The following is a 16,956-nucleotide window of genomic DNA, read 5'->3' on the forward strand; positions in this document are numbered from 1 at the left end:
AATTCTCCATGTGGAAAAACAATGAAATGACCCCTTAATTAATTGGGTCTTTAATGGCCACCCCATGACTTAAGACTGTGAAGCAGTCCAAAACAAATACAAATACCTTTACTAATTAAGTAGATGCATTGTATTTTGAAAAGCAAGAAACTGACGTTGACATTGAAAGAAAGAGATATCGACGAGAATAAACAATATGGTTTACTTCTCTGAAATTTTCAGGGCGGCTCTCAAGGTTGCAGCCATCTAGAACATGAAATTTTCTAGGGCGGCTCTTTGATAAGTTGATATGGCTGGCCTTATCAATCAACAATATGGTTTACTTCTCTAAAATTTTCAGGGCGGCTCTTTCTTATGAGCCTGGAGGTTGCATCTAGATCATGAATTAACCATATATATACTATCATACTAATATGAAAACCCAATCCAACACTACAACCTATTAACCTAACGGTTTCTCCTTTTTAAAGGGGAACGGCCATTTTTTCATATCATTTATAGGTTTCGGAAATGCCAATTCGAAGATGCTTCAACTGTGTGTGCTCTGAAAGAAATTCTAAAGTTTAACCATAAAATACAACTAAGACAACTTTTTACATTACTATACTGACAAACATAATTACAAGAACCCAACAAGGTACGATCCCTCTTAAAATAAACAATAAAGCAGGATAGGAGGATAAATTATCTCCGAAAAATTAAAACTGCATTTGGCTTCGTAACACCCTGAATAGACATGCTTCATTTGTCTCTAAATCTGAAACCATACATATGTAACTAGGTGTCTTGCTTTGGCTTCCGGCTCAATTCTGAGTAATGACCACCCATTAGCTGCAAAATCTCCTCCCACAAACTTTCTGAAGAATCGGACAAAGCCCCACAAAGCAAACTCGAGCTACATGCAGCCACATACCAATAATCTGACTCAATCTCATCTCTCAACTGATCAAGTTGCCATCCAGCATAACCAACAAAGAATCTGAAATCCTGAGACTTGAGAATCCCCTTCTTCACAAGCCCTGCAGCATCATCCAAACTATTTCGAGCACCAAAACATAGCCCAGGAATTACCTCTTCAAACCCTGGAAGCTTCAACTTCTCCTCTGCTTTTAGCAAGAACATACTTGCCTCAAGAGGTCCACCAAAATGCAGGGAACAATCAGAAAAGGTGGTCAATAGATCATGATTTGTAGGTTTCATGTGTTTAATCTTTTTGTGAAGAGGACGGTTGATGACAATTCCGAAAGGCCCTTCTTGTGGGTGTCTAGTTCCAGATCTGAGGAGGAGGACAACAGTTCTTTCAAAGGTTCGAACACCATCAAGCTTTTCAGTAGCCACAAGTACGCAGCCAGTCTCAGGTACTGGAATAGGATGAGCCCACTTTGTTCCAAGAGGTTTGGAATTGTGCAACGTCCCTCCTTGATTGTGAGTGTCAGTATCTGATATTTCTTTCTGTTAATGAAGTGGAAAAAAAAACTCAGTTAATGAAATATTCAGTAAATTACTATGTTGCTTCTTAGATATGCTCAATCATAAATGATAGCGTCCATATGAATAATTAAAACTATTTCAAGTTTCAACAAGTCACAAAGAATACAGAAAGTGGAAAACTAAAACAAGATATAAATCAACCCAGCAGGACTAAAACCTGATCACCAATATAAATCATTAGACAGGTTAAAAGGACAGGTGTAGTCAAGTTGTCTGCTTCAACAACGGAAGCATCCTAGATTGATGACAAATTTATCAAAAGGAGATGAATCTCCAACTACCAAGCATGCTTCTATGACTGTAACAAAGCACAGGAATGACTATAACGGGTGTTTTGAAACATATTTCAAAATTCATGAGGTTGACTCTATCCACTTAAAATGGCATACAAGAGCTGTAGGATAATAAGAGAAGATTACAGATATAGATCCAATTTAAGAATGAATGCATCACCAGCTCATCTCTATATAGCTTTGCTCTGAATTCACGCCAATCCAAGTTAGTATGATGATATCCCTCGGAGTTGTGATCTGATTTGTCACCATTAGAATTGTTGCCTCTAATACCATCTCCTTCTGGAATAGACTGTTCACCATTACCTGTAATGATCAATATATATCAACCAAAAAACAACTCATGAGAAAGTATATAATTATCAAAGTGAAAAACAATGAAATGAAATGAAGGAATAATATGGTAAAATAAGGAAGTAACGTTATGATCTTCATTATGATGTCAATACTTATATCAAGTGATCAGTCCAAAATCTCATCCTTTTGTCTACTATATATTTCTACCAAGTTGTCTCCAAACTCTAAACCCAAGAAGCAACAAGAACAGTAGAAAGAGCACCTAGCTTGAAAAAAAAATTAATTCCATAAGATACAGTTGATTTTAAATGCAGTTTTTTTTTTATATAATATAAAAAAAAACAATGTGGAAAACATGAGACATAGGGTATTAGAGTAAAGCATAGTGGTATATGTGTAATATCTGTTAAGAGTACATTTGTAATAGTCTAAGTAGAATTAGTTAGAATGTAACTAATTTTGTTCAAACAGAATTAGTGACGTGGCATCTGTACTTGGCTCTATAAAGAGCTCACGTGTAATGGTTTTGGATCATCAAGTGAAAATATCAGATACATTCATCTTCTCTCTCTTCTACTCTCTTTGCACTGTCTCTCTCTCCTTCATCTCTTTCTTGTTTTCTCTGATGGTATCAAAGCTCTCTCTCTCTCTGAGGGCCTGATACAAAATACTCTCATCATGTCTTCCGCATCGCCATCTCCGTCCTCGTCTTCAACCGTAAACGCAGCAATGGAGAATCGTTCTTCGTCTCTGTCACTGTTCAACCACACGATCTCAGTCAAACTAACTGAGAGCAACTTTCTTCTATGGAATCAGGTTGTAGAAACTGTAATCACTTCTCATCAACTCCAAAATTTTCTTGTTAACCCTAAAGTTCCGCTACAGTACGAGTCAGAACAAGATCGTGTTAATGGAGCAACCAATCCTTCATACACTGAATGGCTACGTCAAGATCAAATGCTCCTCTCGTGGCTTTTATCGACGATCTCTGAAGAAATACTGAACGAGATCTTGGGAGTCAGTCATGCATATGAAGCGTGGGACCAGATCCACAAGTTCTTTCAAGGAATGATGAGATCCAAAGCTCATCAGCTCAGATCTGAACTTCGCACCATCAAGAAAGGTGGAAGATCCATTGCTGAGTATCTCAGACGTTTCAAATCGTTGTGTGATGAACTGAAGGCTATCAAGAGTCCTTGTTGAGATATATAAAACCATTAATGTAGCCTCATCCAACAGCTTAAGCTTTTGGGTTGAATTGATTCTTTACATAGTATCAGAGCCTCGTGTTCCGGGTTCGATCCTCGCCGCCCCCCACTTTCTTTCAAGTGGAATTTCTTTGTTCGCACAGGTAGGTGGGCCTGTGTATTGTCCACCCTTCAAGCCCAGTGGGTTCTCATGTGAGGGGGCATGTTGAGATATATAAAACCATTAATGTAGCCTCACCCAACAGCTTAAGCTTTTGGGTTGAATTGGTTCTTTACAGTCCTGTATCTGTTGAAGAACAAACTGAAATAATCCTAGCTGGACTTCCTGCAGAGTTTAACGCATTTGTCACCTCTGTTAGAGCACGTGAGAATCCTTACTCAATAAATGATTTGAGAGTTAAACTAATGTCTTATGAAATGATGCTTGCAAAACAGAATGAGACACTCCTTGCTGAATCAATGTCTGTAAATATTGTGCAAACAACATCTGCTGATTAGAAGAATGAATCAGCACCTAGCAGAGCTCCCTTTGGCGTTGTTCATCAAAATCATGATCAAAATTTGACCAACCAGAGATCATATGGTACTGGTAGAGGAAGAGGAAGATCCTTTATTCGAAGTAAAAGAAGTGGAAGAGGTCGCGCACGCAACAACCTACAATGTCAACTCTGCTATAAGTTTGGACATAGTGTCCAAAGCTGTTGGTACAGGTTTGATGAAAACTTTGTACCTGATCTATCTCCACCTGAAGCTCCTCAGTATTTTCCAGCTGCTCAATCATCTTCTCAAAGGTCACACCAGTATATTCGACCTCCTACAAATCCTCCTCAAGTTCTGCTCATAGCAAATCAACTCCAAAACACTCCTCAACAACAGTGCAATGCTGCTTCGCAGGGGCAAGGAATCTTGCCAACTCCTCAAAACATTCAAGCCATAGAGTGGTATCCAGACTCAGGAGCATCTCATCATGTCACAGTACATCCTCAAAACCTTCTACAGAGCACTCAGTTATCAGGAGCAGATCAAGTATACATAGGGAATGGCTAAGGTCTAAGAGTTAATGCTACTGGTTTATCTTCTTTTCCTTCTCCATTTAAACCACACACTCAACTACACCTTCACAACTTATTACTTGTTCCTTCCATCACTAAAAACCTAATTAGTGTGAGTAAATTTGCTAGAGATAATGGAGTTTATTTTGAATTTCACCCTTTTACTTGCTGCGTAAAATCACAGGAATCTCATGAAGTGCTGCTGGAGGGTGATTTGGGATCAGATGGCTTGTATAGTTTCAATGGAGTCCATTTTACTCAAAACCCAAGACAGACTTGTCATTCCAACTCAATGTCTCTGTGTAATACACCTATAGGTCCTAGTTCTATTTCTTCCAATGTAAACTCACAGTGTACAATAAATGTAGCTTCTGATCATCAGAAAGATGTAGGTTCTTCATACATGTACTCCTTATGGCATTGTCGTTTAGGTCATCTTGATACCGAGGCTCTTAATTCTGTTTTGAAGTCTTGTAATCTCCCTATTCCTAATAAAACTGACATTGAGTTTTGTTCAGCATGCTGTTTGGGTAAAATTCACAGATTGCACTCCCCTCCCTCAACTACAATCTATGAAAAACCTTTTGACTTAGTCTTCAGTGACTTATGGGGTCCTTCCCCAGTAACATCTACCTTGGGCTTTACATATTATATATCCTTTGTAGATGCTCACTCAAGGTATACTTGGATTTATCCTCTAAAATAGAAATCTGAAGCCTTAATAAATTTTTCTCAATTCCAAGCTCTTGTCTCAAATAATTTTCAGTCCTCTATAAAGGCCCTCCAAACTGACTGGGGAGGAGAGTTTCGTTCTTTTCATCAACTCTTAAAACAACAGGGCATTATTCATAGAATTACATGTCCTCATACCCATCATCAAAATGGGGTCGTTGAGAGGAAACATCGTCACATAGTAGAAATTGGTCTTACATTGCTTGCTCATGCATCTTTGCCTAGCAAATTTTGGGATCATGCCTTTATCTCAGCTGTTCATCTCATAAACTACCTTCCCACAGCTGCATTGAATTTTGAAGTACCTTTCACTAAGCTCTTTAAAACTACACCTGACTATAAAAGTCTAAAGGTCTTTGGGTGTGCATGTTTCCCATTCTTGAGACCATATAACAATCATAAGCTGGATTTTAGAAGCAGTGAGTGTATATTCCTTGGTTACTCTCCAAACCACAAAGGTTACAAATGTCTTAACTCTTCTAGTCGATTGTTCATTTCAAAAGATGTGCTCTTTAATGAAACAAAATTTCCATATACTTCTTGGACAAATTTGAGTACCTCCAACACTACCAATTCATTCTCACAGCCAATCTCCAATTTAATTCCATTGGTACCTTCTACATTTCTGCATCCAAACTCAACCACCTCCAGTCAGCAGAGGTCACCACATATTTCCTCTAGTTCAACATCATCATCTTAGCATTCACACTCGGACACTACTGATTCCAGCACTGACTCTCCTCTACAGCAGTGTAACTCTCCTCTCCCAGTCCCTTCTACCTCAGAATCCACCCGTTCAGCTGTATCACCATTATCATCCTCCAAGGCAGCAAGCACTTCACATTCCAACAGTGATCAGACACCTTCAAGTTCAGGTACTCCTTTATCTTCTCCACATTCAACTTCATTTAGTCCTACTTCCTCTTCCAACACCAGTTCAGGTTCTGAGTATGTCCCTTCTGGCCCTCTTTCTTCTTCTCCTACTCACTCTATAATTACACGCTCTAAATCTACTCATATACCTCAGATACTTCTGACTACTCTTGAACCTACCTTAATCAAGCAGGCTATTGCTAATCCTAATTGGTGTACTGCCATGCAATCAGAATTTAATGCTCTTCAAGCAAACTCTACTCGGACCTTGGTTCCTCTTTCCAAAAACAGAAAGGCCATTGGCTGCAAGTGGGTCTTTCGAATTAAAGAGAACCCAGATGGCTCTATTAGCAGGTACAAGGCCAAATTAGTGGCTAAAGGCTTCCATCAACAAGCTGGCTTTGACTACACTGAAGCCTTTTCTCCAGTTGTGAAGCCCATTACTATTATTTTTACTATTGCTATTTCATTCGGTTGGCAACTAAAGCAATTAGATGTGAACAATGCCTTTCTCAATGGCATCTTAGAGGAAGAGGTCTACATGAAACAACCTCCTGGTTTTGAGTCCTCTAACAAATCTCTTGTTTGCAGGTTACACAAAGCTCTCTATGGTTTAAAACAGGCACCAAGGGCCTGGTTTGATAAACTCAAAGAATCTTTGTTTCATCTTGGATTCACAGCAAGCAAATGTGATACATCTCTTTTTATCTACAGAAAGTCCAATCATTGTATGTTCCTTTTAGTCTATATAGATGATATAATCATTATTAGGAATGATGTTGGTTTACTTAGTCTCTAGTTCAAAATCTGAATGCTGGATTTGCTCTAAAAGAGCTTGGAGACCTTGATTTCTTCCTTGGAATTGAAGTCAAGAAGACATCATCTGGTGCTCTTTTTCTATCCCAGTCCAAATACATCAGAGATTTGCTTACCAAAGCAAATATGGCTGAAGCAAAAGGAATCTTTACACCCCTTCCCTCTGGCTGCAAATTGTTTAGATATGGTTCTAATTATTATTCAGATCCCTCATTTTATTGTTCAGTTGTTGGAGCACTACAATATGCAACTCTCACACGGCCAGAAATTAGCTATGTAGTGAACAAAGCTTGTCAGTTTATGGCTCAGCCTCCTGAGGAACACTGGATTGCTGTAATACGAATTTTGAGGTATCTTCGAGGTACTATTCATCATGGTATATTGTTGCAACCTTGTCATCCCAGCCATCTCTTTTCTATCACTTCCTTTTGTGATGTTGATTGGGTTGGGGATCCAGATGACGGTAGATCAACATCAGGTGCTTGTGTATTTTTTGGATCCAACCTAGTCTCTTGGTGGTCCAAGAAACAAACACTGATTGCAAGGTCTAGCACTGAAGCTGAATATCGTAGCCTAGCACTTGCCACAACTGAGGTTCTTTGGCTAAAATCTCTGCTCAAGGAGCTTCACATTCAGTTTACCTCTTCCTTGATTCCTTGTGACAATCTCAGCACAGTATCACTGTCCCACAACCCTGTACTTCATGCCCGTACAAAACATATGGAGCTAGACATATTTTTTGTCCGTGGAAGAGTTCTGGCCAAGGACATTCGAGTTTGTCATAATCCTGATGTGGATCAGATCGCTGACACTCTCACAAAGAGCCTCTCTGCCTCACGCTTTGCTGTTTTGAGAGACAAACTCAGTGTGGTTGACTTCCACTCTCTGTTTCATGCACCCTGAGTTTGAGGGGGACTATTAGAGTAAAGCATAGTGGTATATGTGTAATATCTGTTAAGGGTACATTTGTAATAGCCTAGGTAGAATTAGTTAGAATGTAACTAATTCTGTTCAAACAGAATTAGTGACGTGGCATCTGTACTTGGCTCTATAAAGAGCTCACGTGTAATGGTTTTGGATCATCAAGTGAAAATATCAGATACATTCATCTTCTCTCTCTTCTACTCTCTCTGCACTCTCTCTCTCTCCTTCATCTCTTTCTTGTTTTCTCTGATAGGGCATGCATAATAACATTCCCAAAAATATTTTTCTTTATTTTAAGTATAGGGAAGGGGAACATAAATGGTTGGAAATAGTGTTTGATAAAAGCATTTTATTTTTCTGTTCCAGAAAATGAATCGGTAACCCAGGAACACAAATTGACAAAATAAGAAACAACTTGTTTTTACATTTTTGTTTCTTGGCACACTTTTATTAAATACAGACATCAATAAATGGGTTATGAAGATTAAATAGATACTATTAAATACAACACCCTTTTGACTGTTGCCCTCTTCTCATCCTCAAGAATGTCCTCGTACTCAAACTCTTTACTAGCCTATTTTCTATTAAGAAATTGACTATTGTCCATTTTTAATCCAAATTTGTGTTTTGCATGAGAGAGATTTGGGGAAGATGCTTGGACATGCTAAGGAACAAAATGGCTTTTATTTTCTAGAGACGTATATAAGAACTTGTAACAAGAGAACAAGACCTACCACCCACACAATTATAGCATAAGAGACAGAGTTGGCTCCACCATTGCCGCTTTGTGCATCCATCATTCTACATTATCAAATGTCTATTCCCTTCCTTGTATTCCAACACTGATGTTAACCCCCTTCACAGTGAAATTTGTGAATTGTCAAACACAAATGTGTCAGCTACCCAGTTAGTAATGAAAGAAGTCCTAAACCCTTTGATCTCATTCATTGTGATGTGTAGGGAACCAACTCAATTCCTAACATCTTTGGGACACGCAAGTCTGCGACTTTCATAGATGACTACACCGAGTCACCTGGATCTTCTTGATGAAGCAAAAATCTGAAATCAGCACCATTTTGCCTAAAGTTCTCTCCATGATTAAAAACCAATTCCGTACCAGCATCAAACAACTTAGAACTAACAGTGCCAAGGACTGCTTCACTCTCACATGTCACCCTTCCTCCAAAAAGAAGGAATAACCCTCGAGTCCTCTTGTGTTGTGAACACCCCACAACAAATTGACATAGCTGAATAGGAAAATCGGCCATCACTTACAAAAGACCAGAGCCTTTTATTCCAAACGAGAGTTCCTAAACAATTCTGGAGGGAAGTTGTCCTGACAGCCACATACCGTATTAACTGCCTCCCCATTAAAGTCCTAAACCTCCAAAGCCCTCTCCATGCCCTGTCCAGCTTCTATCCCTAAATCAACCTATCCAGCCTTCCACCACAAACAGAGGAAAATTAAACCCAAGAGCCCCAAAATATATATTCGGATACTCCGCTACTCAAAAGGGTTACAAATATTGCCATCCTCCCGCATAAAGGTTTTATGTTTCCGCGGATGTTACCTTCTGGGATAACTTTTGCTATTTTCCCTTTCCTTCTCTTCAGGGGGAGATCACCATGAAGGAATACAAGGAGGAGGAAAACCACTTGGACCCTCTCTTGGACTTTCCTAATATAGCAATCCTCACAAAGATGCTGCAACTGCTGCAGCCGGTGCTGAATCACCGATTCCTGAAGCCCCTTAACCATATTCTCCCAGATGTCCCATACAAACACCACACCCAAAACACAATCTCCCAAAAGTCCACCCACACCTCAGCAGACACTTGACTCATTTCCACAAAGACATCTCAACCAATTCAAGAAAATGGAAAATTTAGCAAGCGAATAGTGTTCTCAAAGAAGAGGAAGGCCATTCCTAACCACAACAAGCACAACAAGCTCAAGAGTCCAATCCAGAACCTTTGAAGAGGTAATATCTGCAGGATGCTAACCTTTATTTATCCATTGCACTCAGGTTAGGGACCCAAGAATGCACCAAGAAACCTTTACTTATGTGTTATGTCTTTTTTATTTATTAGCTAATATATAAGTTGATAGCAAGACTCAATTATCACTTATGATTTTGTTTTCTGAAACTTATGGTTAATTGCATGTTTGGGAAAGATTAGTTCTGGGGAAATAATCACTTTTTTTCTTTACAAAAATTCTCAAGAAACAAACCCCTAAAAAAAGCGATTATTTCTCCAAAATAAGCTAATCCAGAAATGCACTAAGTTGTTTTTCTCAATTCTTAGTTTAAATTTATTACACTGAGAATTATAAATTATACATTAGATATATTTCAAACTATTTCTGATGGTGTCTCTAAATCTCACGATTCAAAAATTAGCTTGGGAATTCATGATTTGTATCACAATTTCTAAAGTCTAAACAAGTACTAGTGTAAACTATAAGAACTAAGGAAAAACATTATTCAACACTATAAGATAGATGATATATAACTGCATATCGGATAACAGGTTAGTATCCGTATCAAATAAATTAAACAAGCAAAGGAACTGGGGGTAATACAGGGAAGAGAAATGCCTTTAATCTGTATAAGAATAGCTCCATTTTAATTGAAGCAGGGGGGAAGCAAAAAAAAAAAAAAAAAGAATCTATATATTATTCCCATTCATGACAATTTTTGTAACAGAAAAATAACTAACAGAGACCAATCTTGTAGCAAGAACATTTGGCCTCACTTCTACCCTTCCCAAACAGAAAGAGGACTTCTAGATTCAAAATTCATAAGAACAAAATATACCCCAGGTCCCTGAGAAAGATAAGAAACTATCACATATGGAACTCCATGCTATCCATAGATGAGAAGCGGTAAGCTTGTCAACCAAAAATGTTCACCTAAACCCAAAAGTAAATCACCGACTCTTTTTATCTGGTTATTATGCCATATTTTCTCACATTACGAATAAGTTTCAAGGTTTGTAAGAAATAAGATTTAAGTGACACAAATGCAAAACTAATCACTATATTCTAAAAGCATCACCATAGCACCCAAGTTGGCAAATGAAAAACTTAAACATAGGGATGACCATTCTTCATTTTCAACAATTCAATATAGAGCTTTCTCTGATATCGGGAATGTTGAGATATATAGTCCCACATTAGTTGTATGAGCAACTAATGTGACCTTTATAAGGCCTTGGGCACTCCCACCCTTTGAGCTAGCTTTTAAGGTGGTGTATCTCAAGGTTCTTTACATGGTATCAGAGCCTCGTGTCCCGGGTTCGATTCTCGCCGCCCCCCCACTTTCTTTCAAGTAGAATTTCTTTATTCGCACAGGTAGGTGGACCTACCTGTGCGAAGAAAGAAATTCCACTAGAAAGAAAGTGGGGGGCAGAGAGGATCGAACCCGGTACACCGAGACTCTGATACCATGTAAAGAACCAATTTAACTCAAAACCTAAAGGTGTTGGGTGAGGTTACATTAATGATTTTATATATCTCAACACCCCCCTCACACGAGAGCCCACTGGGCTTAAAGGGTGGACAATGCACAGGCCCACCTACCTGTGCGAATAAAGAAATTCCACTTGAAAGTGGGGGGGCCGTGAGGATCGAACTCGTGATCTTATGGTCACTCAAGTTCTGATACCATGTAAAGAACCTTGAGATACACCACCCTAAAAGCTAGCTCAAAGGGTGGGAGTGCCCAAGGCCTTATAAAGGCCACATTAGTTGCTCATATAACCAATGTGGGACTATATATCTCAACACGCCCCCTCACGCAAGAGCCCTTTGAGCTAGAAGCGTGGATTATGCACAGGCCCAATTTTTGGTTTACCTTTTTGTGCTTTTTATTTTAATTCCACTTGAAAGTGGGGGGCCGTGAGGATCGAACTCGTGATCTTATGGTCACTCAAGCTCTGATACCATGTAAAAAACCAATTCAACCCAAAAGCTTAAGCTGTTGGGTGAGGTTACATTAATGATTTTATATATCTCAACAGGGAAGAAGGAAGTTCTAGACTGAAATTCCAATTCATTGTCATGAAGGAACTCCAACAGGCAACAACAACTTGGATCAACTCTTTCATTTGATGCATCTCTTCAAATTTAAATCATGATTTGTTTTTAATTTACTGAAGATTGGAAGACATTACAGAATAACAGAGTTGGCTAAACGGCAAGTGAAAAATGAACTATTACATCCTAATGATAGGTGCTATTTACAGAATTTAATTCTGTGGAAGAAAAGGGCAGTAGTAAGCTAAAATCAAAGAATTTCCAAAGTTCCCCAAATAAAGAACAAAACATAAATGCTTTAGGACTCTGGCCACCAAGGGTAAACTACTAAACTTCACACTTCATAGTAAGAAAAGAAGGATTATATAGAACTGGTTACAATTGAACCGAAACAAAGAAGATTTTGACTATCATATTGTTCGGTAAACATGAAAACACCGAATACATCAATACATCATAATGCAATTCAAGTTGACCATCATCAATACATGAAAACATCGATTTCTATAGAAGCCCTAGCACCAATTTTTTGCGCAAATCCAAGTTGACCATCATAATTACATCAATAAACCATAATGCAATTCGCATGCATATTATGCACGATTTCTAATTCTCCGTCGTTTGCTGCATATAATTGTCATCTCATATACCAGTACAAAGAGCTATTAATTAATTCAGAAAAATAATAATTTTAATTAAATTAAAGGAAATTACAGACCAGAAGAAGAGGAGTTGCCATGATTCTTCTTGCCCGAAGCAGTGACAACAAATGGACGATACCCTTTACGCCTCAAAACTGTGATCTCATTATCTACAACTCTGAAAGAAACCCCAGTCCTTCCCAAATTGGAGGAAACGGGTCTGTGGCAAAACGACTTTGTGTGGAAAAGGTTTTTCACATTAACGGCACACAGATCCATACAGACCTTTGACCGAGACAATAGATTTTTAACGTTTGTGTGTGTGTGTGTGTTTAGGAAACGAGAACGATGACCCAACCGCTAAGGTAAGAAGTAAGAGGATTAAAGGAGAGAGAAAAAGAAAATAACTAGAAAACAAACAAAACTTAAGAGTGAGTGGAGAAACAGAAGAAAGAAGATCACAGAGACATGGACGAAAGAAACAATGAAAATGACGCTTTGGAAAGAAAGAGGGAGAATATGCTTATTTTAACCGAATTGGGCGGAGGCTATTCCGTGTACAGCATAGGCGTATGTTAGCCATACTCTCTAATGCGAGATAAAAATGCGCTGGCGGCTTAACTGACGCACACACACACGATTAAAACCCTTGGCAGTGCCCATTTATCCTTTCAAACAATTTGATTAAACTTAGCTTGATTAGTAATCCGGTTTAGTTATTGGACCATTGATTTAATTAGTGGGTTATTGGTTCAAATATATGATCCAATATGTATATGTAAATCTATTATTTATATTATAAAAAAATAAATATATTCAAATATCTATAAAAAATAATACAAATTTCAAATATTTTAATATTAAAAATAATAAATCACATGTCATTATCTAACAAAAAATTAAACAAACATATAATACTTGCGATACTGGTGCTTCAAGTTTAGTAGATGATTGTTATGAACCTACATGAGGCCTATATGTTCAAATGGCCCACCAAAAGGTAAATACTTGACAGCTAAACAAGGAGCCAGTTGGGCTCATGAAGCAAGGGATCCAGGTTATTCAAAGTCTAAGGGGGCGTTTGGTTGAGGAGAAATTTTATGAATAATAAGAAAATGTTATTGATAGGGAAATGGGGAGAAAGTGAGTATGGTAGGAAAATGCAAAAAAAAAAAGTTGTTTGGTTGAAAAAAAACTTTACTAGGGAAATAAGGTAACATTTATAAAGTCTATGCTTGACTGTAAGTAAAATATAGATGAGAAAAAAAAGATGATATTACAAAAATAACTCTGTTATAAAAGTTGAAATGATTTCATAAAATTGATTTATTACCAATTGGAGGGTACGCTTGTCATTAGCAGTCTTGCCTATAGACACCATTTACCTAGCTAACATACAATACCATATGTCAAGACGGATACTTTAGCCGACTTTCTCATTCATTTAGACGTCCATGTTGTTTCGCTTGCAATCTCATTTAGGTAGCAAAATGGTCAGATCCCTAAACCAAACAAAGCAACCCAATTATCTCACTTCCCACTTATCCATCTATCTCAACATTTTCCCCCAACCAAACACACCCTAAAGGTAAACTCTATAAATAGGAGATAAAGACCACATATATATGGACTAATCTCTCTCTTACTATTACGCAATCATTGTGCACACACACCATCCCATTGGCTAAAGCCGCATAGTTGTGTACGGTGATTTGTGACCCCTGGGGTATCTAATTTATAGATATCTAGAGTGAGCACAAGATCCTATATTGATCTACTAGCCCTAGGCTAGACATCTATATCGCATAGACAGAACATTGACGCCGACTGTGGGAAAATAAAAAATTTCAAATCCCACGAAAATCATGGCACGCACTACCAGAAGTGGTCATCGACAGCCACCACTACTGAATGTTGAGCCACGACAAATCCCGGAGATTCAGGAGGATCCTCCGGGTCCACACGCTCCTGAGAATCAACATACGGGTGATCATAATGTTGTTCATATTAGTGATGTGCATTTCGATTCGGCATCAACTCCAACGGTGAATAAGAATGCGCCATATATGCAGGGGTTGCAACCACTTGCTGCGCAAATCCCAGATGCAATATAGATCCCAGTTGAAATCAATCAGGACCAGCGTGTTACAAATTTGGTTGTTGCTACAATCCTGAAAAGGATAGATGAGATGGAGAGACGAAACCAACTTCAACGAGAAGAGGATGCACGATATATCCAAGATCTGGAAGCAAAACTATTGCAGGCCAGCTGGATGCACGATATTGCAAGATCTGAAATCAATTCTGGGCTTATTCTGGGATTGAACCGCAAGACTCTTTCTTATGCAGGAAAGCTGGAACTTATTCGTGCAGTCATTCAAGGGACAATTAATTTCCGGATGGGTATTTTCCCTTTGCGTTGCTCTGTACTTGATAGAATTAATGCCTATTGCAGGAACTTTTTGTGGGGCAAATCGAACTTGGTAAAAAAGAAACCATTAGTTGCTTGGAAGGATGTCTGTTCCCCTAAGAAAGAAGGTGGCCTGGGCCTATTTTGCCTTAAAGATTGGAACCAAGCCCTTCTTTCTCGCATCCTATGGATCTGCATGCTAAGAAGGATTCTCTTTGGGTCCGTTGGGTGCACCACTTTTATTTCAAAGGTGGAACTGTTTGGGACTTCCAAAGCAATTGTTCCAACTCTATCCTTCTCAAGAGAATTGCTACAATCCGTGATCGGATCATACACAGAGAGGGATGTCTTGAGTCAGCAATTCAAAAATTGAATTCATGGGTAAAAAATGATCATCGTATAGCTAGCAATGCATATGACTACATCCGCACCAGCAAGCCAAAGGTTCATTGGTTTTCTATTGTTTGGAATGCAGCCATCCCCCCCCCCCCCCCAAAAAAAAAAAAAATTCCTTTATTTTATGGCTTGCAACAAAAAATAGATTGCTTACTCTAGAGAAGGCTGATTTCCTTAAAAGAGGTGTCATCTGTCCTCTCTGCAACACTGACATAGAGAACCATGATCACTTATTGTTCTCTTGCAACACCTCAAGACGAATTTGGGCTATTATTAGAGACTGGCTGCCATTCAACAGGCGCACCATCTCTTTGCAAGGAACCATCAATATACTCACTCATAGGAGAGCTGCCTCTAGCCTTTTGGGAAAGCTTCGTTGCTTGGCTTTAGCTACCACGGTGTACAGCATATGGACAACTAGGAATTTGATACTTTTTGAGAATTTCCCTTTTTTGTAAATGGTGTAATTAACAAGATCATGTTTCTTGTTTTTAGGCACTTACACTTGATACATCTGTATTAGCCACATGCACTTGGTACATCTGTTTAAGCCACTTGCTCTTATTGTATCAGTTCTAGCCACTTGCACTTGGTGTTTTAGATTTGTACATCTGTTATTTTGTTGATCTTGTAGTGGGGTATGCCCCGTCTATTTTGTATATCATTTTGGGTTAATACAAATTTATATTTTTCCCAAAAAAAAACAAGACATCCTTTAATACATTAGTGTCTAATCATGAACTTCTTTAGGTTAGTTAACATCATAATTTTGTAGTTAAGAATTACATATTCTTTAAATATTTATTTGGTACGAAAAGAATATAGATTTAATCAACAAAATTTCCAAAAACTAAGAGAAGCATTAATTTAAACATAATAACAGAGCACCAATAATATCTAAAACTTATATATCTGAAAAGAAGTAAAAATAAAGACAAAAGGTAAAAATCGCGAGAATAATTCTACTCCCAATATTACATTTTCTCTAAAATTCCAACTTTCTTTCTTTCTTTTTAAAACTCTCTCTCTCGTTTCCCCAAGTTTTCCTTTCTGATAACAACTCGATATCATGATTAGGGGTGCTAAACGAACCAGGGGCCTTTGGCTCGGCTCGTGAAGGCCTTAACTTCATGTCTAAAATTGATTGTTGGCACCAGACTTGAACTTGTATAAAAGCTCGTTTAATAAAACGGCCTAAGGCTCCAATTCAAAAGCTCGGCCTTAGAGCCTCTCAGGCTATCCTAGTATATTATTTTTTATTTTTTATTTTTTATACTACTTGTAATGCCCTCTCTTTCTCCTCAATTCATTTCACTCCATTTTATTGGTTAAACAGACTTTTTGAATGATTTTGTTTTATATTATGTTGTTTGGATATACATTGAATTTATAAATATTTATGCAATTACTAGTGTTGTTGATTGTATATTCTGTTTGGATAAATTTTTGTTGTCTTATTTTTATTAAACAGGGTAAATCAGGTTTTTTTTTTTTAAATAAGCCAGGCCACATGTCGATAATTATATTTGTAACAGGTAACAAGCTTGGTCTGGCTGACACATTTAAACACAGACTTAGCCTTTTAAGACCAAAGCTCGGCTTGGCCCGTTAACACCCCTAATCATGATCCTTTCCTTATTTTATTATTTAATTATTTTTATTATTATAATGAGGAAGATTATACTTACAACTTATTTTTGTTTACAACCTTTGCCAACCATAATCTTAACCGTTGATTTCCGTCAATCAACGGTTATTATTTTTCGTAAATTAAATTTATTAATT

The 16,956-nt window shown here is 37.9% G+C and overlaps 1 protein-coding gene across 1 annotated transcript; it reads right to left on the reverse strand.

The window, feature by feature from the left end:
- Positions 1-505: 505 nt before the first annotated feature.
- LOC133287134 (uncharacterized) lies at positions 506-12,842 on the reverse strand. Its single transcript, XM_061484691.1, has 3 exons — positions 12,443-12,842; positions 1,945-2,090; positions 506-1,452 (listed from the first exon to the last, which is right to left on the reverse strand). The coding sequence occupies exons 1-3, from the start codon at positions 12,642-12,644 to the stop codon at positions 778-780; spliced, it is 1,023 nt and encodes a 340-aa protein (XP_061340675.1). The 5' UTR covers positions 12,645-12,842; the 3' UTR covers positions 506-777.
- Between the last annotated feature and the right edge of the window lie 4,114 nt (positions 12,843-16,956).

The sequence above is a fragment of the Gastrolobium bilobum genome, unplaced genomic scaffold (genome assembly GCF_033153095.1).
Source record: "Gastrolobium bilobum isolate Gb01-03AN ecotype WA unplaced genomic scaffold, APGP_CSIRO_Gbil_v1 utg25466, whole genome shotgun sequence".
Lineage (NCBI taxonomy): Eukaryota > Viridiplantae > Streptophyta > Magnoliopsida > Fabales > Fabaceae > Gastrolobium > Gastrolobium bilobum.

What these genes read in the sequence shown, in the direction of transcription:
- LOC133287134 (XM_061484691.1), bottom strand. Translation starts at nt 12,644, where the DNA reads ATGGATCTGTGTGCCGTTAATGTGAAAAACCTTTTCCACACAAAGTCG. An exon ending in TGGCAACTCCTCTTCTTCTG is followed by an intron (nt 2,091 to 12,442) that starts GTCTGTAATTTC and finishes TGATCATTACAG; the next exon opens with GTAATGGTGAACAGTCTATT. An exon ending in AGCTATATAGAGATGAGCTG is followed by an intron (nt 1,453 to 1,944) that starts GTGATGCATTCA and finishes CTTCATTAACAG; the next exon opens with AAAGAAATATCAGATACTGA.